At 51.2% G+C, this 20,225-nt stretch overlaps 2 protein-coding genes across 29 annotated transcripts in view; both read right to left on the reverse strand.

Moving 5' to 3' along the window:
- The window catches only part of akap11 (A kinase (PRKA) anchor protein 11), a 56,378-nt gene extending 54,147 nt beyond the window's left edge, over nt 1-2,231 (reverse strand). For 3 of the 12 annotated variants that reach the window (XM_061791334.1, XM_061791333.1, XM_061791340.1), the window contains exon 1: nt 951-1,768. Coding sequence is in view for 4 of the 12 variants with exons in the window: in XM_061791340.1 (XP_061647324.1) it covers nt 951-1,008 (58 nt within the window). In the remaining 8 variants the exon portion in view is untranslated. The other 9 variants (XM_061791335.1, XM_061791332.1, XM_061791331.1 and 6 more) reach the window with 8 other exon arrangements.
- Nucleotides 2,232-6,525: 4,294 nt separating this feature from the next.
- Nucleotides 6,526-20,225, reverse strand: part of dgkh (diacylglycerol kinase, eta) — a 54,356-nt gene continuing 40,656 nt past the window's right edge. For 7 of the 17 annotated variants that reach the window (XM_061791754.1, XM_061791751.1, XM_061791747.1 and 4 more), the window contains 14 exons: nt 18,094-18,228; nt 17,529-17,646; nt 17,354-17,464; nt 15,874-15,970; nt 14,984-15,091; nt 14,571-14,684; nt 13,486-13,620; nt 13,240-13,400; nt 13,062-13,167; nt 12,126-12,218; nt 11,386-11,539; nt 11,176-11,290; nt 8,316-8,446; nt 6,526-6,971 (listed from right to left, as the gene is read on the reverse strand). In XM_061791754.1, coding sequence (XP_061647738.1) covers nt 6,892-6,971; nt 8,316-8,446; nt 11,176-11,290; nt 11,386-11,539; nt 12,126-12,218; nt 13,062-13,167; nt 13,240-13,400; nt 13,486-13,620; nt 14,571-14,684; nt 14,984-15,091; nt 15,874-15,970; nt 17,354-17,464; nt 17,529-17,646; nt 18,094-18,228 — 1,658 coding nt within the window. In that variant the 3' untranslated portion in view covers nt 6,526-6,891. Of the gene's footprint in view, nt 6,972-8,315; nt 8,447-11,175; nt 11,313-11,385; nt 11,540-12,125; nt 12,219-13,061; nt 13,168-13,239; nt 13,401-13,485; nt 13,621-14,570; nt 14,685-14,983; nt 15,092-15,873; nt 15,971-17,353; nt 17,465-17,528; nt 17,647-18,093; nt 18,229-20,225 lie in introns of all 17 variants that reach the window. The other 10 variants (XM_061791758.1, XM_061791760.1, XM_061791749.1 and 7 more) reach the window with 6 other exon arrangements.

The following is a 20,225-nucleotide window of genomic DNA, read 5'->3' on the forward strand; positions in this document are numbered from 1 at the left end:
GAAACATATGCTGCCATCCAAGCAACATCTTGTTCGTGGACACCCCTGCTTATTTCTGCAAGACAGTGCCAAACCACATTCTGCCTGCAGTCCAGACCTGTCTCCCATTGAAAATGCGTGGCGCATTATGAAGCGTAAAATACGACAACGGAGACCCCGGACTGTTGAACGGCTGAAGCTGTACAACGAGCAAGAATGGGAAAGAATTCCACCTGCAAAGCTTCAACAATTCGTGTCCTTAGTTCCCAAACGTTTATTGAATGTTTTGAAAAGAAAAGGTGACGTAAACACAGTGGTAAACATGAGCCTGTGCCAGCTTTTTTGGAACGTCTTGCAGCCATCAAATTCTAAGTTCATGATTATTTGCTAAAAACAATAAATCTCATCAGTTTGAAGATGAAATATCTTGTCTTTGTAGTGTATTCAATTAAATATAGGTTGAACGTGATTTGTAAATCATTGCATTCGGTTTTTATTTCTGTTTAACAACGTCCCAACTTCATTGGAATTGTACTTCTATCATCTAAAGGAATGAATTTATTCTCAAAATGTTCAAATTTTCTCTTAATATTGCTAATTGATTCTCCTGAAAACACTTTTTCGCCCCACTATATCATAAAAACATTTTGCTCATAATATGACTTTTGTGCATCACACCTTGCCTCTCAAGCTTACAACTTCTGTCAGTTTTTGTAACATTTCCATTTGTCTCTCGCGTAACATAACTTTAGTCCTGTAAAATGACTTCATGTACATGCAGCCAATGATAATATGTAAACAGTTTTCAGTACAAAATGAATCTTTAAATAAGAATAATTACAACAACGTACCCAAGAAATTCAAATGTACCAAGGGCTAACTGAATAAATGTGCTATTACGCAATCCAATCACAAATTGCAACTTAAGGGAAGCAAATAAAAGGCAACAACATTAGGGCGCAAGCACTGACTTTTCATTGGAACATCCCCGTCAATGTAGTGAATTGTCAAGGACGGGTTCGTCTCCATTGTTCTGCAAACTGCAAAGTACGCGACAGTTGCGAGTTCCCCTCTCACTTGACTTGCAGTCGGGCTCGCTTGTTTAGGGCGCCCCCTGGTGGCTGGCTGACGACGTCACTTGTAGTTCTGTATTAATGCAGCTGAACAAATATTCCTTCCTGGGTTCACAAAATCAGACAAAACCCGGGTGACGCTTTCAATGTAAATCTTCTTCTCTTTGGCTGGCGAACTCAAACGCGGGCCATAGCCGACATCGCCCCCTGGATAACGTTTGTTTGTTTGTTTGTTTGTTTAGCACCATTTCAAAAGAGTGCAAAGGAGAACCTTTTTCCGCAACACGGGTTCCGACAGGGCCACCGCCGCAATTGGGTTTCGTTTGACTGCAATGTTACCTTGCATTGAACGATTTGGTTGGAATCGGGGCGTCATTGGAAAAGAGAGCTTGCTGTCCCAGAATAAATAAAAGCTGGACTTGAACGTTCCACGATTGTAAATATGGAGGAGGAGGAGGAGGAGAACAGCTAACGTGTTGTTGTTTCACTATCGCTTGGGCGACGAACACGAGCAAGGCCGTTGTCACTGGTCACACATCCGTGTTCGAAACGAACTCCATTCTTTCTGAAAGAATATTCAGAGAAAGGGAAAGAAAGGGCCTTTCGTGCTCGTTGACGGGCTGCCTGGCAGGCTTGAATAATATAGGCCGCAGCCCAACGTGAACGCAGACGCGCCCCCAAAGCAGAAACGACAACGACGACATGGTTAGCGTGGAGTTTACCTCTGCTGCTCGCCGATGTCGGTTTCGGTTTCGACGTCGATGTCGGCGTCGGCGTCGGTGTCGGTGTCGCTGCGTTCACTTCCAGCAGCGCCGACGCTAACCGCAGTGCGCCCTTTAGGAACACAAAACCACTTCGGGATTTGTCAACACTTCCCCCTTGATGGCCAACACGAACTGAGCAGTGGCTTCTTTCTTCCCCGTCGTTCACCGATGGAATTCATGCATCATCACAAAGCGACGCGAGTTCAAACCGCACTTAGAATTTCAAACGTGACATCGACGTTTTTTTATATTATGCACGGTGTTCACTTTTACCGAGTGCGTTAAACGCAACCCGTCTCCCCACTCCGTGCGCAGTGTGAAAACCAGAATGTCTCAGGCATCACCAGTCGAAGCCCGATAAACAGAACAATCACTGTAACATTCATTCATCCATTTTCCGTACCCGAGGGTCGCGGGCGTGCCGGAGCCTGACCCAGCTATCTTCGCGCGAGAGGCGGAGTACGCCCTCGACCGGTAGCCAGCCGATCGCCGGGCACGTGTAACCGAACAAGCATTCGCACCTACGGGCAATTGAGTCTTCAATGTTTCGGGGATGTGGGAGGAAAGCGGAGTACCCCGAGAAAACCCACGCGAGCCCGGGATTCGAACCCACAACCTCACAACGGTTGCGCACCGTGCCGCGTAACATAAATACGTAATGTTCGCTTTACGTCAGCGAATAACCGCTCTAAATATTCTGACATTGTCACGACCATAGAGATCGATATGAAATATATCCGATACGACAGCGCGGAACCGCAAGACTCCATGTTTTCTTCGTTGTACTTGACATTGCGGGCCGAGCACGGGCACAAACATTTTCGAGCTCAGGACACTGTGCCGTCGTATCTGTTGCATTGATTTCTCATATTTCATATTGCTCAATTGATGTCTCGCAGGCGGCGCGGCGAACGACTGGTTTGCACGATTGTGAGGTTGCGGGTTCAAATCCGGCCGCGCCTGTGTGGCGTTTGCGGGTTCTTTTCTATCCAGAAAACACACATGCAAGGTGGATTGAAGAATGTGCGAATGTGCAGGTGCGAATGTGAGTGGCAATGGTTGTTTGGTCGCATGTGCCCTGCGATTGGCTGGCGCCTCCTGCCCGAAGATGGCTGCGATAGGCTGCGGCACGCCCGCGACCCGCGTGAGGAGAAGCGGCTTGGAAAATGGACGGATGGCTATTCAACGCCTGTTGAGTGTTGTTCAAAAGGAAAGGCGATGAAAAGACGGCGGTAAACGTGTAGCTGGCCCCGCCCTTGACAACAGCGTGCGGAAGGGGTCACGTGCACACGCCCAAAAATCCGTTGGAACGAGAAATATCTTCGTGTTCGTGATGTACTCCGTGGAATCCTTGTCGTCTGTTTTGGAAGGGCGCTATTCGAGGGGGTTCGGGACGGGACCGGGCCGAAATTCGAGTCGCCCGTTGGAACTGGACCAACCGCCATAAGCGTTTTTGGGACTGCTTGCCCGCCGCCATTACAATTGGAAATCAAATCCGACCCAATTGGACAAAGAAATCCGCGGGCGCCGAACCACGAGCCATATAAGGCTGTTTTTCATCGTTTTATCATCATCAATATCATCTTGTTCTTTTTCTTTCTATTATTTCCATATTTTCTTGTAACATGACAACTCCACTCTTGTAAGATTGTGTTTTTTCTCGCAATGTCGATGATTCGCAGACGTTTTTCAACTCTGTTCTTGCAATTTGACAAATATACGCGCACCTCATCGTATCATCGCTTTCTTCTTGTAATATTAGGAGTTGTAACGTTACAAGATTTCCCCCATGTAATGTACAACATACAACTGCATTCTCAAATTCTACTTGATTACAAATGTGTTTGGTATGGGCGGCACCGGTTAGAGCGTCCGCCTCACAGTTCGGAGGACCCGGGTTCAATCCCCGGCCCCGCCTGTGCGGAGCTCGCATGTTCTCCCCGTGCCTGCGCGGTCTGCGTGGCTTTCCTCCCGCCTCCCAAAATAGGGGCGAGTGTGAGTGCCAACGGTTGTTTGCGACCGGTTCCGGGGGTAAGCCCGCCTCCCGCCCGATGATAGCCGGGCTAAGCGACCCGCGTGAGGAGAAGCGCTACTTTGGTATGACTGGTATGTTTTGGCGTGCCGAGTTATTTCTCACGACGTAACATTGTGACTTGCCCAAAACCCGCCACCGACGTAACGGCACAATAATCGTGCGGCGGCTGACAAATTTCTATTCGGAGAACAACGATGAGCGGGTCTGCGGTTTGAAACGAGAGCAGCTTTCGGTCGGGGGCATATTTGAGCCCCGAAAGCGTCTGAAAAGCTCCGACCGGGTTGCGAATGCCTCCGTCGGCGGACGTTTTCCCGGCGGCGGCGCATTTCCGAGCTCAACCGCCGCGGAATTGGTTTCCCAAATGCGAACGGCAATTGGGTGCCATCCTCGAGTGTCTTTCGTTGGGGAGTTGAACATAAGAACTTGCAGAACAAAGTCATATATTGACTGAAATCTTTTTTTAATGGAAGAAGAGAAAGACGGTGTGCATGGGTGGCCTCTTTAAGGCAACCAAAAGCCCGTATCAGGAGTACAAAAATACACATCTCAGTGACTTCAAATCCATAGAGAATAAATAAAGTTCAACATGCACTTTCTAACCATCAAAAGGCACAGAAAACAGTCACTTAGTAGTCATACAAGCAATTCTTCTTCTTATTATTATCAGGAAACTTCTTTTTAGCCGAGTAATTCAATATAGCAATACAGCTGACAACATTATATTTATTCAAAATGTGAGATAAGACAACGCACGTGTACACCTTAGGCAATAAATATTTCTTCGAGCACTTATAATTCCTACAAATGAAAACTGTAAACACCAAATCAAAGTGCCATCGCTGTTTTCTCGGAGCCCGCGACGGGTTCTTTTGCGAGGTTGCGAGGTTCGAGGACAAAAGCGGCAGCGCTTTGCGATGAAGGGAGGAGGGCGGCTTGCACGTGCCTCGCCTTCAAACGTGGCGCCGGAGAATTCCAAGCGACCCGCAACAAGTCTCGCTGAGCGCTTGGCTCGTTATCTTCGGCCGATCGTCGCTGAATGGAATCGACGTTCATCAAAATACCGAAGACCGAGAAGGTCGCTCGGCTCTTTCAGTGACGTCAACGGCACCCAGACGGAACTCGCGTCCGAACTCGGTCCAGATGGCGGAAAGGGACTCGGTTTTTTTGCCGCGCGTCGCCATGGCAACTCCTCTCACGATCCCAATCCAAGTGCCCACTTTGATACGGTCTCGCTGCTTTTCATCTAGTGGATTGGATCAACATTTGCTCAAATGTGAAACAACAAGAATTTTCTTGAGAAATCATATCCACTTCAATCAACTGCTAATGCTAAACGAGAAACTTATTGATGTCGTCAGCCGTGTTTTTTCGATTCCCTTTCGACTGGAATGCTTTGAGGTCCAACCTGCTAAGCTAAGCTAAGCTAAGCTAAGATAAGCTAAGCAGGATATCTCCCACTTGCGGACATTGCGTAGAATCCAAACCTGTCCCTCGTGTTACCGTCGCGCAACTCCAATCGATTTGGACGTTTTGGGGGGGATTCTCTCTGAGGGTAAAATCAAATCATTAAGAATAAAGCGTCATTAAATATCCTGTTTGGCAAACAATATCTGAACTACACAAATGACATCACAGCTAAACTGTCGCGCCTGCGCCCTTTTTTGTCACTAAGGCGATCCTATTTGAACGTCACGATGGAAGCACCGCCGGAAGAAATGTGTGCGCGCGTTTGTCCATTTATTGCCGGTCGTTCCGTCACCGCAACATTGCCGGCGTCACGCAGGAGACCGCACGCGTTGACGCGCGCTCGCCACGTCGGCCGCCGCCCGACAAACCTGGCTCGCGTTTACAAACGGGCCCGTAGAAATAGCTCACCCTGTACTGCCACCGCTTGCAAAAACCAAGACGCACGCCCACAGGGTTCTGCAGGCTAACTTTCCAATTCGACTTGGAAAACAACAACAACAACAACAACAACAACATCAATGTGTTCCTCCCCCCAAAAGTCGAGGGGAGTTGCTAATCTACAGTATATGAAAAGTCGAAATATCCTCGTAAAGCGGTCGGGGGCGATTCAGCGTACCGCACATCGACGCGTCGTTTTACAAATATTACTTATTCAACGGAGTGTAAAAAAAACACATACTTACTCCTTTATTATTACATTTCACAATCGTCATTATACTATATTGTTTCTACAGACAATTTGTTTTGCGTCCAATCTCCGCAAAAGTGACAATATATGCCAACATTATGATGGACTTCATTTTTGACCAGAACGGAAGAAATCGACGATTCTTTTGTTTTTGGCGCAATCGGGTCAAAGTTGACGGAGCAGATTTTGCTTTCAGACGCCACGTGTGTTCTGCAGGGCGCACACGCCGGCGGCCTTTTTGGCGCAACTTTAGGAACGCGAGCGCATTTGGCAATCAATTGAGAATGATTTGGAGGAACTACAGATATCAAGTCGTCTCCCGCTGCTAATGAAACCAAAACGCCAGGCGAAAATCGCCAGTTGACATTCCCTTGGCTTTCCTATTTTTTAAGTGGCAAATACTTTTCAACCCTCCTGACGACGTGGTCCTATAAAAGCTCATTTGAAAGATTTTGGCACCGACGCGCAACTCTGACAGAAATGAAAAGTCTTCGGGAACGGAGACGCTCAGTCGAACTTGTTCAAGTGTTCCCGTAAGACACGAAAGCATGCAATTCAATCGAAACCGGGGAGCACGGAACACTTCCGGACAGTTCTGCAAACAAACAGCGCATCCAGCAGAACCGCATGCGCGCTCGCGGAAGTCCTGCGTTCGGAAGTCCATCAACAAATGGGCGCCGTCTTTGCTCGTTTACCAAAATGGGGGCGGGGCGGGGCGTTATACGTGATATGATGGGTTATCGTCAAGGAAAAGCCTCCCGGACGGCTTCTTGCTGAACCTTCGAGCCGACCGCTCTGATTCTTCTCCCGGCACGCCAGCGGGAACGAACGAACGAACGGACGTTTGTTTCCTCTGTCGAGAAGCGTCCTCTTCCCGGCTAAAGATCAAGCATGGAGGTCTTGGCCAGGTCCTTCGTTCCCTGGAGGATTCTCTTCATGTGACCCACTTTCGAGATCCCCAGATCCTGGAAGAGCAACAAAAAGAAGAGACACTCAAACCAACATACACCGCAAGTGATTCTTTTCTTTTTTTTTCATCCTTTTACAGTCGATGATAGAAGTGACTCTGTTCTCGGTGCGTCGGACAGTTGAGCGTTTCCACCCTTCTGGAAACGACTTCCAAGGCAAACAAAAACAAACTTCTTTTCCAGACGCTGTGAGAGTGTTTGAGTTGACGCAAAGATCTTTTGAAAAGCTTGGGAAAAAAAGCCAATGTCAATGTTTGACCACAGCTCAACTGTGGCTGAGAAGGATTTTCATCCTCACAACAGCATTTCCCAAGTATGGGCAGGAAGTGCGGGATGACATCTTCAATCTCACGCCTTTATGCGCCCGCACCACGAGCGACCCTTCGGCCTCGAACTGAGCTCGTCTGCCGCAAACTCAAGAACGGTTACAAAGCGAGCTGGGACTCCGCGGAGGAAGGAGCCCAAAAGGGAGGAGGACTTTCTGTTTCGCGGTATGGTTTTCACAGCGCATTTGTGCCACGGCAGGATGTGAACCAGCAACTCGGGAAGGACGTCGCAGGTCGCGAGTCCGGTTTCGTCCGGATCGCAAAAGCCACACGAGGAGCGGCCGTCTTCCGTCTTTGAGAAGAAAAGCCAGCTCAAAACGGATTTTTGGACGACGCGTTCCCGGACGTCCTCGTCGACCGCGGCCGCGGCTCAAGTCGCCGCCGACGACCATCGCGCCCCCACGTCGGAGGACCTTCGTCAACAGCTGCCAGGAAAAGAGCGAATTCGTTTACGTGAGTCGGCCTTTTCCCGCATGAAGATCGTTAAGTCCGAGTAGCCTCCCGCCACGACGGAGGAACGCCCGGAAGCGCGCTCGAGGCCGGCCGTCGGCGGCTCCCGTCCGGACCGCTCGTTCGCATCCCCGGCCCGTGCGCACATCGAACGGACGACGCGCCCGAGCGACACCCCGCGTACGCCGCCGCGACCGTGTTGCCCGCTATTCGTCGACGATAGAACACCACAATTACCTTCGCGTGCCGCGAGATGGCGGCAAAGGACTGCTTTTGTTGCAAAACAGCAAATAGGTGACTTTTTCAAAAAGTTGCGAATCACAAATCACAAATTAGTCCAGTCACGCTTTTCGCTGTAAACTAAAGTCAAGTCTTCCACCGAGCGAAAGTCAAACAGGCAAAAGCAGCCAGCCGGCCGGGAACGGCGCGGCGCGGCGCGGCAATGCGGCACAGCACAGCAACGCGGCACAGCAATGCGGCGGGACGGGCGGCCGTTCAAAAGAGAAAGACACCAGGAGGACCGAGAGAGAAGAGCGTCGGTCGGAGGACGCGGCCAGCTGCGTACCTTCAGGTCCCTCCTCTCCAGGTGCAGCAGCTCCGAGCCTCGAATGTCGTGACGGACGAAGGTGTCCCGGTACTCGCCCAGACTCAGCTGCTCCAGCCACGCGCCCACCTCGTCTGTGCCCCATCTCTCCGCTACGCACGCACACACACACACACACACGCACGCACGTGCGCACAAAGCAGAGCAAAGAGAGGCTCAGAGCGCCTCCCGGATATGCAAAACAAACACAGAACACACAAGTGGAAAAACGTCCTCACACGCAACCGCACGTACACAGACACACACACACGTGCGCACGCGCACACACTCGCCCAAAGTGGTATATCACTGAAGGAAAAAGAAGAACGGAGAACGGAGGGAAGAAACGAGAATGAAGGGAGGGAGAAAGAGGAAGATCTGGCAAGACTGGCAGCTGCTGGCAGGAAAAGGGGGCGGGGCCCGGGCGCGGCGGCCGTACATGCAAGCGACCGTCCGGCTCGACGCGGGGCGGGAAAAAGGAGAGCCGCAAATCCAGCTTGCCCGATTTTCATTCGTCAAAACAAACCGAGCGGACTTGTCTTTCAACTTGGACTTTGCGCCGTTGCAGAACTTCTGCCGATGCCGACAAACTCACCCAAGTATCGAGCGACCGATCATTCTTTGACTTCGGATGAAACTGAAACCGTCGGCGGACGACGTCTGGTGTGCGCTCGTAAAAAGTATCCCACCACCCGACAAAACCCACGAGAGACCGCCGAGCGTGACAATGTGGACCGCTGTCGCTTCGGTGAGCTCGCGACTTGTCAGCAAGAATGGCCAATAAAACGGCATCAAACCATTTTTCTGATGGGCAACGGGAGGTAAGTGCCGCACGGAAGCCGAGCGCTTCGCGCGTCTGCCTCGTAGTTTCGAGTCCAAACCATTTGCCGACGACATTGGCCGACTCCGTTTGCCGACTACGTTTGCCCGCTCTTTTGTCGAGTAAATTTGCCGACTCCGTTTTCCGACTCCATTTGCCGACTCGTTTTCCGACTCCATTTGCCGACTCCGTTTACCGACTCCATTTGCCGACTCGTTTGCCGACTACATTTGCCCGCTCTTTTGTCGAGTAAATTTGCCGACTCCGTTTTCCGACTCCGTTTTCCGACTCCATTTGCCGACTCGTTTTCCGACTCCATTTGCCGACTCGTTTGCCGACTACATTTGCCCGCTCTTTTGTCGAGTAAATTTGCCGACTCCGTTTTCCGACTCCGTTTTCCGACTCCATTTGCCGACTCGTTTTCCGACTCCATTTGCCGACTCCGTTTACCGACTCCATTTGCCGACTCGTTTGCCGACGACATTTGCCCGCTCTTTTGTCGAGTAAATTTGCCGACTCTGTCGACTACATTTGCTGACTCCATTTTCCGACTCCGTTTTCCGACTCCATTTGCCGACTCCGTTTTCCGACTCCATTTGCCGACTCGTTTTCCGACTCCATTTGCCGACTCCGTTTACCGACTCCATTTGCCGACTCGTTTGCCGACTACATTTGCCCGCTCTTTTGTCGAGTAAATTTGCCGACTCTGTCGACTCCATTTGCCGACTCCGTTTACCGACTCCATTTGCCGACTCGTTTGTCGACTACATTTGCCGACTCCATTTTCCGACTCCGTTTTCCGACTCCATTTGCTGACTCATTTGGCGACTACTTTTGCTGACGACATTTGCCGACTCATCGCCGACTCCATTTTCCGACTCTATTTTCCGACTCCGTTTTCCGACTCCATTTGCCGACTCGTTTTCCGACTCCATTTGCCGACTTGTTTACCGACTCCATTTGCCGACTCGTTTTCCGACTCCATTTGCCGACTTGTTTACCGACTCCGTTTGCCGACTCGTTTGTCGAGTCGTTTGCCGACTACATTTGCCCGCTCTTTTGTCGAGTAAATTTGCCGACTCGTTTTCCGACTCCATTTGCCGACTTGTTTTCCGACAACATTTGCCGACTCCGTTTTCCGACTCCATTTGCCGACTCGTTTTCCGACTCCATTTGCCGACTCGTTTTCCGACAACATTTGCCCACTATATTTTCCGACTCGATACCGCCAGTTCACTCGGGGCTTAATTCTGCCATTGGTGCACAAATCTTTTGACACGGCGCCGATTGTGCCGCCATGACTTCAGCCAGGCCCCCGAGCGTACCCCGCTCGTTTGCATGGAACGGCTTGAGAGGCGCCCACGCGCCCCCGTCGCCCACGCGCTTGCAGACGTTTATTCGACGGGACAAAGAAAAACAAACACACACGCAAACACAAAACAAACGGACTGGCCAGACGGCATCAGAGCAGCCAATCGACGGCAAGTGCCGTATGAAGTTTGACCTCCGTGGGGCGCTGTACTCGCGGATGGCAGAATGCGCGCACGTCCCGATTTGACGGTGAACGGCCGGCCACACTCCAGGGTCGCGCCACCCGGGGTCGCTTGCTGGCACGAAGGGTGCGTACGTGACAGACTGAAGCGCGCGGCCAGACGAGCATGGAGCTGCGCGCCTTTTCTGACTCGAGCGCACGGGAGAATTTGCCCTCGGTCAGTGCGAAACACAAAGTGTTTAGTCGGAACACAAAGCGGGCATCGGGATTCAAAATGTTGGAACCGATTCACAGCCGACGAATCGCCGCCCTCGTGCGCAAAAGCGAGATCCGCGAAGGCTTCGTTCGGATGAGTTGGGTGTGGAAGAACAAATCCACATGGATGCCATATGTTCTCGTACTTTTGTCTGAACAGAATGCAGCTTAGCAGTCCATCAATTCAAAGTGGGAAGCTATCATCGCACCGTAGAGGCCATCAAAGAATCGATCCCACAGCTTCAACGTCTGTGAAAAAGCCAGCGGCGCCTTACCTGACTGCGGGCTGCCCTTTTTGGCCGCCTTCTCCTTCTTGAACTTGGGCACTATGCGAAAGACGCCGCCGCTGCCGCCGCGACTGTTCCTCTTGCCGTAAGCCAGAGAGTGGTCCTGGTACACAAGCACAGTCAACCTACAGCCTTTCGTGGAGCTACTGCGCTCGCCCGCCGCACGGAGCCTTCTACGACCTCGCCTCGCCAACGTACCGCAAAACACACGCCGTTCGTATGCGACGCTCACCTCCTCGTCATCGGGCTGCAGAATGCGGTAGAGCCACGGAATCTCTCCGACTTTGCCCAGTTCCGACTCCAGACTCTGGAGGGCGCCGGAGAGCTGCTCCTCCTCCGCCGGCTCCAATTGCTAGCAGAGGAAGACGAAGCATTATGACCGCTCCCAAGGCCAAACTGTTCACAGAAGCGGTGACCTCATTTGCGCAAGTTCTGGAGGGGGGGGGGGGGCCTCCCATCCCATTTTACGCTTTCGCTACGTCAACGAGGTCATTGAAAGGAAAGCGGCCGGTGGCATTTCGATTTTGGCACAGCAGTTTTTTCACCGTAGGAAAAGCAATTCAAGTCAAAAAGCCGACGTCAAAAAGGATGAACATACTGCAAGATTTGATACAGAAATGTTCAATTATCGTTATATATCCCATAATACTTTTTCAGCATGTCCACCATCTTTGATGACGTTACCGTTTTGCACAGTCGCTTCCGAAATTGCTGTGAGGATTAAATGAAGGACTTCTCTGCAAGTAGTAAATTCCCCCCCGGCCTCCAAACGTGAATGCTCTTCCTTCCGCGGCATCAAATGATTTGCAGCTATCTCTGCGTACTTGATTTGGTCGGATGAACCCAAAAAAAGCGCGAATGGCAGGCAATTATTGATCACCGCATTTTGGAATCTCTTAGATGGCAACCAACGTAATCATGAAGTCTTGCGGATTTACCAGAGAGATCCGACCCACGAGGAGCGATTCCGTCTCGTTGTACAAAGCCTTGACGGTGCAGGCCACCTCGATCGCCGTGTTCCTCGACAAACTCTGGAACGTACAGCGCACGCACGGGTCAAGTTGGTTAACAGGAACAGCTTTGCGTGTGAAGTTGGAAACGGAATTTGCGCAGATGAAAAAACTCTTTATTGAATTGAAGATTTGATCCAAAATAAATGTTATAAATATGCATGGCAAATTTAATTTTCAATCTATAATACACTGAATCAAATTGTCTCATCAAATACTGAACGAATAAATATTTTTCCATTTTGAAACACAAAAATGAATCAGCGCATTTAAAATATATAGAACATTTCATGTATTAGACATACTGTAATACAGTTTCTAATTCAAATCAAACTCAAATCTATTTTTGAACCTATTAAGTGTAAATCATTTTAAGGTTAATTTGCTCTGAATTCTATTCCGTTATTTTATTGAATTGTATTTTTGGGAAATCTGCCCGATCCCAAACTCCAAGCTGAAAGCACTTGCAAAATGACTTGAATACAAATCAGTCAATGTTGTACGCGGTAGCCATACAATTTAAAGCGAGCGTCTGCCTCGCAGTTCTGAGGACCGGGGTTTCGAATCCCGTCCCCGCCTGTGTGGAGTGTGCGTGTTCTCCCCGTGCCCGCGTGGCTTTTCTCCGCTTCCCTCCCACATCCCCAAAACACGCATGAATTGCCCGGAGGCGTGACTGTGAGTGCGAATGGTTGTTTGTTTGTTTGTTTGTTTGTATGTGCCCTGCGATTGGCTGGCGACCGGTTCATTGGTGTACCCCGCCTCCTGCTCGACCCGCGTGACAGAAAATGGATGGATGAACTTGTAAACGTCTTTAAATGCACATTTGAAAGGAGAAATGTTTGGAATGAATCCTTTTTTCTTTACCTCGGGAAACTTGGGGTGCGTTTTGTTGATGGCGTGCGACGCCGCGTTTACGGCGTGGGCCAACTCCTGCTCCAAGAGCCCGTTGCTCTTTGCGGCCTCACATATTCTGCAATCGAACAGGGAACCGCTGAAGGTCAAAGCGCCCGACGACGTCTATGGCGGCGTACGTACGGCGTACCGCGTGATGAGCTCCTCTGCGGCGCGGGCGCACAGCCGCACGGCGGGGGCCTCGTCCTCGCCGGCCAGGTCGACGGAGTGCTGCGGGTAGAGGTGCGGCCGCAGAGGGGGCTTGTCGAACTTCAGCTTGTCCTCCCACGACTTGAGCGTGTTCTCGAAGGCCTGCGCGGGGGGGGGGGGCACAGGAGACCGTGAGAAGACGAAGCTGCGCGTCGACGGCCGTCGCGCTCCCCCCGAGGTTCCTCACCCGGTCTCTGGTGAGCATCTGCGCTCGGTTCTTGTGCTGGATTTTGATGAGTCCGGGCGGCTGGATCCAGGCCTCGCCGTCCACCTGGACGGGAACGCCCTCGTCGCCCAGGATGGTGATCTTCACTGTTCGGCACTGATTTGCAAAGCGCGCTTTAGACACCCGGGCGCTTTTGCGCCACCGTCGTTACACAGTGACTCCTCCCGACCAGTGAATATTGCACTCAACTGGTCTGGTGAACTTTGATGACTACACTTCGTATCATATCATCATCTCCTCGTGCATTTCTCTATGCGTGGCAAACATCGTGACAGGAAGAATCATTCGAGGTTTCCCCACGAGATGGCAGAAGGTGCATACTGTAATTATCCACCTGTCGCCATTCATCAACGTGACTTTGTGGGTAAATCATTATTTCAGTCCATACTGTAACTGTATACTTCTTGTGACATTCATTCTGGAGGAATATGTGCTAGTAGACTGACTGTGCTCCACTTCATATGGATCTTCTTGTTTAATTGTAAACCAGGGGTGTCAAACTCTTTTTTGTTTTTGTGTGTGTCTCGGGCCGCACTGTAGCTAGGATTTCCCTCAGAGGGGCGTTAGAACAGTGAAACCCAATCAATGTTTCATCCCCAAAACATATTATTACCATTACACAACAAATTGAGGGACAACTGCTTTTGAAATCAGAAAACAAGGATAATAGTTTGCTCAAGTATTGTTTAAGTTACTGTAGAAGAAGGGGTTGGTAGGAGAAAAATGCAGTCGCTCAAAAATCAAGGAGCTTGACGAGCATGATTTGCTTCGGCGGGCCACATAAAATGATGTGGCGGGCCGCATCTGGCCCCCGGGCCCTGAGTTTGACACCCATGTTGTCGACTATGAGATATTTGTTTCACTTCCATAAAACAATTGCCTACTTTGGAACCCAATTCAACCTAAATAAGTTTGAGTGAATTCATGCCATGTCATGACTTTGTCTGAGCACAAGAAATACTTTTTGCTTCGCTTTTTTTGGACAGCAATTTCTTTGAGCTCTTTTACCGTGGAGCGTGTTCAAATGCGCCGTAAGTGCTTGTCACCTGCGCGATGCGGTGGTGCTGCAGCTTGATGACCCGCGAAACCGCCATCTGCATGCTTCCGAACACCGCCACCACCTCCAGGATCTTGTCGTCAAATGACGGAGCACAGAAAATCTGCGGGGACGACAAATGAAACAAATACGAGGAAGTCATCGGACACAAGTCTGCTCTTAAGATGACAGCGGACATCTTCCCTTGTCGTTGGGTCCTTTTTGCTCTTCTGCCGATTGTTCTCCTTTTCCACAACAGCAGTTGCATGACACCTCATGTTATACAATGAATGTGTGCGTGCGTGTCCAAGTTTGCCCGCTTAAGGGAATGTGCGCGTTTGTGTGTGCAGTGTTGTGAACCCGCCTACACTGTACTCTAACTCTCTTCGAACCAGACCCCCCGTTCACTCAGAGCGGACTCACGTCATCCTCCTTGGTGCCACCCCAGAAGTTGGTCCCGCCGGCGTAGCTGGGGATGTTCAACACGGCGATGCCCTGCAGACTCGGCAGGGGGATGTACTGGCCGTCGCACTGGGACAAATAGAAGCGCAGGTTAATTTCAGGCAGTGGGGCTCAAGATCTCTTGATTGACTAAATGAATGAATGAATGAATGAATGCGGCGGGATGTTCGGTGGTGGTCGCAGGGGCCGTCGGCGCAGAATGGCGGCCAGGCTTCCGTCAAGACTGCCCCCTGCAGGGCCAGTAGCTTACCACCGCCGGGAGTGACTGCGGAAGGAATGAATAACGCGTGCAATTGGAAAGTATTGAAGGTGCTACAGGGTTTTAGGGTGTGGCGCGTCTGGGGGTACACAAGGGTGCGTAGAATGGAAATCAGATCAGGCTGCGGGAGTGCGTTGCAAGCTAGCTCCCGGCAGGGTGCATGCGGAGGCCACGGAGAACACACAAGGGCTGGAAACTGTGGAGAGCCAGCGGCGAACGGTCACGGTTCTGCAGAGCAATGATGGCGTCGGACGGGACCGCGGACCAATCAGACGGCAGCGATTCCATACTTCCTCTTTCAAACATCGCATAAGTCGGATAGCTTTGTTCAGTGTGCGCTGTCTCTGCTGAGGCTCGCATAAGCGTAGCCGCTGACCCGGAGCTCTGTCAAATGTATGCCCTCCTCTGTCAGGAATACATTGCTTGACTTTTAACACGTGGTGATAATTGTAACGAACACGCATTGGAACCTCGAGAGGAATAGGTGATTCGAAAATTCAGGTTCCTTCAGTATCACGAAAGGCGCTACACAGTGCTAGGCATCATTATCATTATCATTATCATTATTATTATTAAGGGTCCTCTGTCTCACCTCCAGCTGGACCTTCTGTTCCAGGTTCTTGTAGGTCCTCTGGAGGAGCTCCTTGGTTCCCAAGACGCCGTACCACATCATGTTCTTGGTGCGACTCCTGCCGAATAAAAGAAACTTTTCTCTGAATACGAGACTCCTATTTCTTCGTATCTTTCCGCCCTTTGTCACAAGTGGAGTTAATCCATGAACGGCGGCTTGCGGCCACATTGTTGTGTATGAAAGGCACCGAATGAATGAGTTCATTTAGGAATGCGTTTGCAAGAGGCGAGTCGAGTTGATTTGGAACGCCCTTAATCCCAAGAGAGTCTCAAAGGGCTTCCCCGCCCCACAGTTGACAGAGACTGACAACATCCCCTGAACCCAACCCCCCAAAAAGCCAAAACCGGGTTCTGCGGAAGGTGTCGGCTGCGGGGCGTAAGATTTGCGGGGTTTCTCCCGCCTTGCGGCGCGCATGGGCGCTTTGGCTCCCCCGAGGTCCCGGCGGTTCCTCGCTGCCGGGGTCACAGTAGCGCCTCGGCTTCTGCGCCAGCGGGGCGGGGCGGGCCGAGCCGAGCCGAGCCGAGCGCCTCGTTGCCCCGGCGAGAGTTTGACGGCATGATCTTTAGTAGCGTACGGGCCCGGAACTGGTGCTGCATACAGATGGAGATGAAAACTCTCGGTTTTAGGGTGGAAGGAGTTTATTTAGGTACACTATGTCATCTCAATAAATGAGAATGAATATATTCTCGTTTATTGAGATGACATAGTGTACCTAAATAAATTGGGCAACAGAAGCATGCGGATGACTCGAGATTGAGATGATTTATTAGCTGGAAATTGCAAAGTTCCACTACAGCAATAAATCACATCTGTAATCATCTGCCGGCTTCTGTTGCGCAATTTATTATTCTCGTTTATGGAGATGAACCTGTACTCGACTGCTCAATTCTTGCCTTCATGCTTCGCTTGCCCCATTGTGCTTTGTCACACTCTTGCCGGATGAGCTCATTGCAAGTGCTCCCTTTCCTTTAGTTTTTCTTTGAGTTGATCTTATTTTATGTTTCCTCGTTTGTTGCTGAACTTCCGAGAGGGCAGGGATCGCGCACTCTCGCACGCACACTAAGACCTTTTTTTTTTTGGAAACACAATAAAAATGTCCAAAATGCATGTTGTATCTGTATTGTTTTTACCACATAAAAACATTCATTCAATGTCAACAAATCATTTCCATTTCTTCCATTGGTTGCTGGGCTGATATATTTGTTCAGCGTAGTATAAAAAGAAAGAAAGAAAGAAAGAAATGTAGCGGCATTACCAGATCACGAGCAACCCTTGATTGCTCAGTGACTGTTTCTTTTGTTCATCAATGTCTTTCTGTCTCCAAAGCGTGTTGTCGACGACCCGAGACAAATTCCTCGTGTGTTTTTGGGACATACTTGGCAATAGAGCGGACTTCGATTCTCTACATGACCTGAGAGGTAAATAATCCGAAAAAGCTCACCTGCATTTTTCTGGATGTTCCTCTCTCTTGTTGTTGAACTCCAAGGAGATCTTGGCGTCGAGTCCGATGCCAAAGTAGTTGTTCATCACGCATTTCTCCATGTAGCCCTCTCTGACGGAGCAGCAGGACGGTCAGCTCGCTCGCACGCAAACACCGGACGGGATCGAGTTCTTACAGGCAGTCCAGGTCGGGATCGATGAAGGGGGTGGCACCCAAGGGGTCGATGTTGGCCAGCAGCATCTTGCTAATGATGGAACTTCCTGCAATGGAGGCCGCCAGACCGGCCCTCAGTCCTACATGCACACACGCGCACGCGGGCCCGTTAGCTCAGCAGATCACTTCAAAGTTGACTTTGTGTTTTTCACTATATTGTTTTGTTTTCAGGTGTACTATTTCTTTGACTGACTTTGGATTTTTACTCCTTACATTTGAAAACAGATACAGATACAGTATTTAGGATTTGTAGTCCTTCTTTTTTTCAACTCCGTGTGAAAAAGAGAGGTTGCGATCTGGAGGGCTCACGAGGCGGACGGCAGCGGCGCGAGCCAGGAGGCGTTAAGGGCGTAACGGCAACGGGTCGGCGCCGGCCGAATCTTCGCCGAAGACGATGTTTTGATTTTATAAAATCGGCTATAAAAAAACGGCTGATGAAAGCCACGAGCTTGCTCAGTCTAAGATTTGAGCGTCTCATCGTGCGTTATCTGGCGCACGTGTGGACGGACGTGCGTGCGTGTGCGTACCGGGACAGATGATGCGTGTGTTGAGCACGGGCAGGTTCTCCTTGCTGGTGGTGAAAGGCGTGATGCTGAAGGAAGCGTACGACTGCGTGCTGCGACTTCCTCTCCTGTCTGTGGGAGAACAGACGGTCTTGACGGCTACGCGTGAGCACACGCACGCACGCACGCACGCACGCACACACACACGCACACACACTTCTCTTTAGGTTTCTAGCGCTTCCATGTCTGCAGGAAAATAGGTTGAAATTGAAGTCAGCTGCGAGCTCTTCTCATCAAAGCGAGGCCCTTATTTCGGATGGCTTTTCCGCAGTGCTCGGCGTACGTTTGCTCAGTTGGGTAACGGCGGCATCTTACCGAATACGCCCGAAACATGAACCTTAATACGCCCAGAATAGCATGAATGCGCCATTTTGGAAAGCCTGAAAAACAGGCCTGTGTCGTCGAGAACATGACACTTTCATCAAGGGTTAGCTTAGCGCTTTTTTATTTTGACGGCAAAAAGTAAAAGTGTAACCATAACCACAGAACTGAAAATGAATCTTATGGCTAGCACACTCCTCTGTCCTGGCTGCTTATCACATTTTGGCCAAAACAAGAATCATCCGAAGACTGGATGAGTGACTTGCGTCCTCCGGCCCTCGCGGGTCTTTCTATTCACGTCAATTCATATGGGGACCAAAAAGGGTTTGCCTAATATTTCTCGCTTTTGGCTGACTGCAAAAGGAGAGGAAGGAAGGAAGGCAGGAAGGAAGGCGGGAGGGAGGGAGGGAGGGAGGAAGGAAGGGATGAAGGAAGGGAGGTAGGAAGGAAGGGAGGAAGGAAGGAAGGAAGGCAGGCAGGAAGGAAGGGAGGGAGGGAGGGAGGGAGGGAGGAAGGGATGAAGGAAGGGAGGTAGGAAGGAAGGGAGGGAGGGAGGGAGGGAGGGAGGGAGGAAGGGAAGGAGGAAGGATGGAAGGGAGGGAGGAAGGAAGGAAGGAAGCAAGGAAGGGAGGGAGGAAGGGAGGGAGGGAGGGAGGGAGGGAGGGAGGGAGGGAAGGAGGAAGGCAGGCAGGAAGGCAGGAAGGGACGAAGGAAGGAAGGCAGGAAGGAAGGAAGGGAGGAAGGAAGGAAGGGAGGAAGGAAGGAAGGCAGGAGGGAAGGAAGGAAGGAAGGCAGGCAGGAGGGAAGGAAGGAAGGCAGGAAGGCAGGAAGGAAGGCGGGAGGGAGGGAGGAAGGAAGGGATGAAGGAAGGGAGGTAGGAAGGAAGGGAGGAAGGAAGGAAGGAAGGAAGGCAGGAAGGAAGGCGGGAAGGCAGGAAGGGAGGGAAGGAGGGAGGGAGGGAGGAAGGATGGAAGGGAGGGAGGAAGGAAGGAAGGAAGAAGGGAGGGAGGAAGGGAGGGAGGGAGGAAGGCAGGCAGGAAGGCAGGAAGGGACGAAGGAAGGAAGGCAGGAAGGAAGGCGGGAAGGCAGGAAGGCAGGAAGGAAGGCAGGGAGGGAGGGAGGGAGGGAGGGAGGAAGGGAGGCAGGCAGGAAGGAAGGGAGGGAGGGAGGAAGGAAGGGATGAAGGAAGGGAGGTAGGAAGGAAGGAAGGCAGGAAGGAAGGGAGGGAGGGAGGGAGGAAGGGAGGAAGGCAGGACGGAAGGAAGGAAGCGAGGAAGGATGGAAGGCAGGAAGGAAGGAAGGAAGGAGGGAGGGAGGGAGGGAGGGAGGAAGGCAGGAGGGAAGGAAGGAAGGAAGGCAGGAGGGAAGGAAGGAAGGCAGGAAGGCAGGAAGGAAGGAAGGGAGGGAGGGAGGGAGGGAGGGAGGGAGGGAGGGAGGGAGGGAGGAAGGCAGGAAGGAAGGGAGGGAGGGAGGAAGGAAGGGATGAAGGAAGGGAGGTAGGAAGGAAGGGAGGAAGGAAGGAAGGAAGGCAGGAAGGAAGGAAGGGAGGGAGGGTGGGAGGGAGGAAGGGAGGGAGGAAGGATGGAAGGGAGGGAGGAAGGGAGGGAGGGAGGAAGGCAGGCAGGAAGGGAGGGAGGGAGGAAGGCAGGCAGGAAGGCAGGAAGGGTCGAAGGAAGGAAGGCAGGAAGGAAGGCAGGAAGGAAGGAAGGAAGGAAGGAAGGAAGGAAGGAAGGGAGGGAGGGAGGGAGGGAGGGAGGAAGGAAGGCAGGAGGGAA

This window comes from Phyllopteryx taeniolatus, chromosome 12 (assembly GCF_024500385.1).
Source record: "Phyllopteryx taeniolatus isolate TA_2022b chromosome 12, UOR_Ptae_1.2, whole genome shotgun sequence".
Lineage (NCBI taxonomy): Eukaryota > Metazoa > Chordata > Actinopteri > Syngnathiformes > Syngnathidae > Phyllopteryx > Phyllopteryx taeniolatus.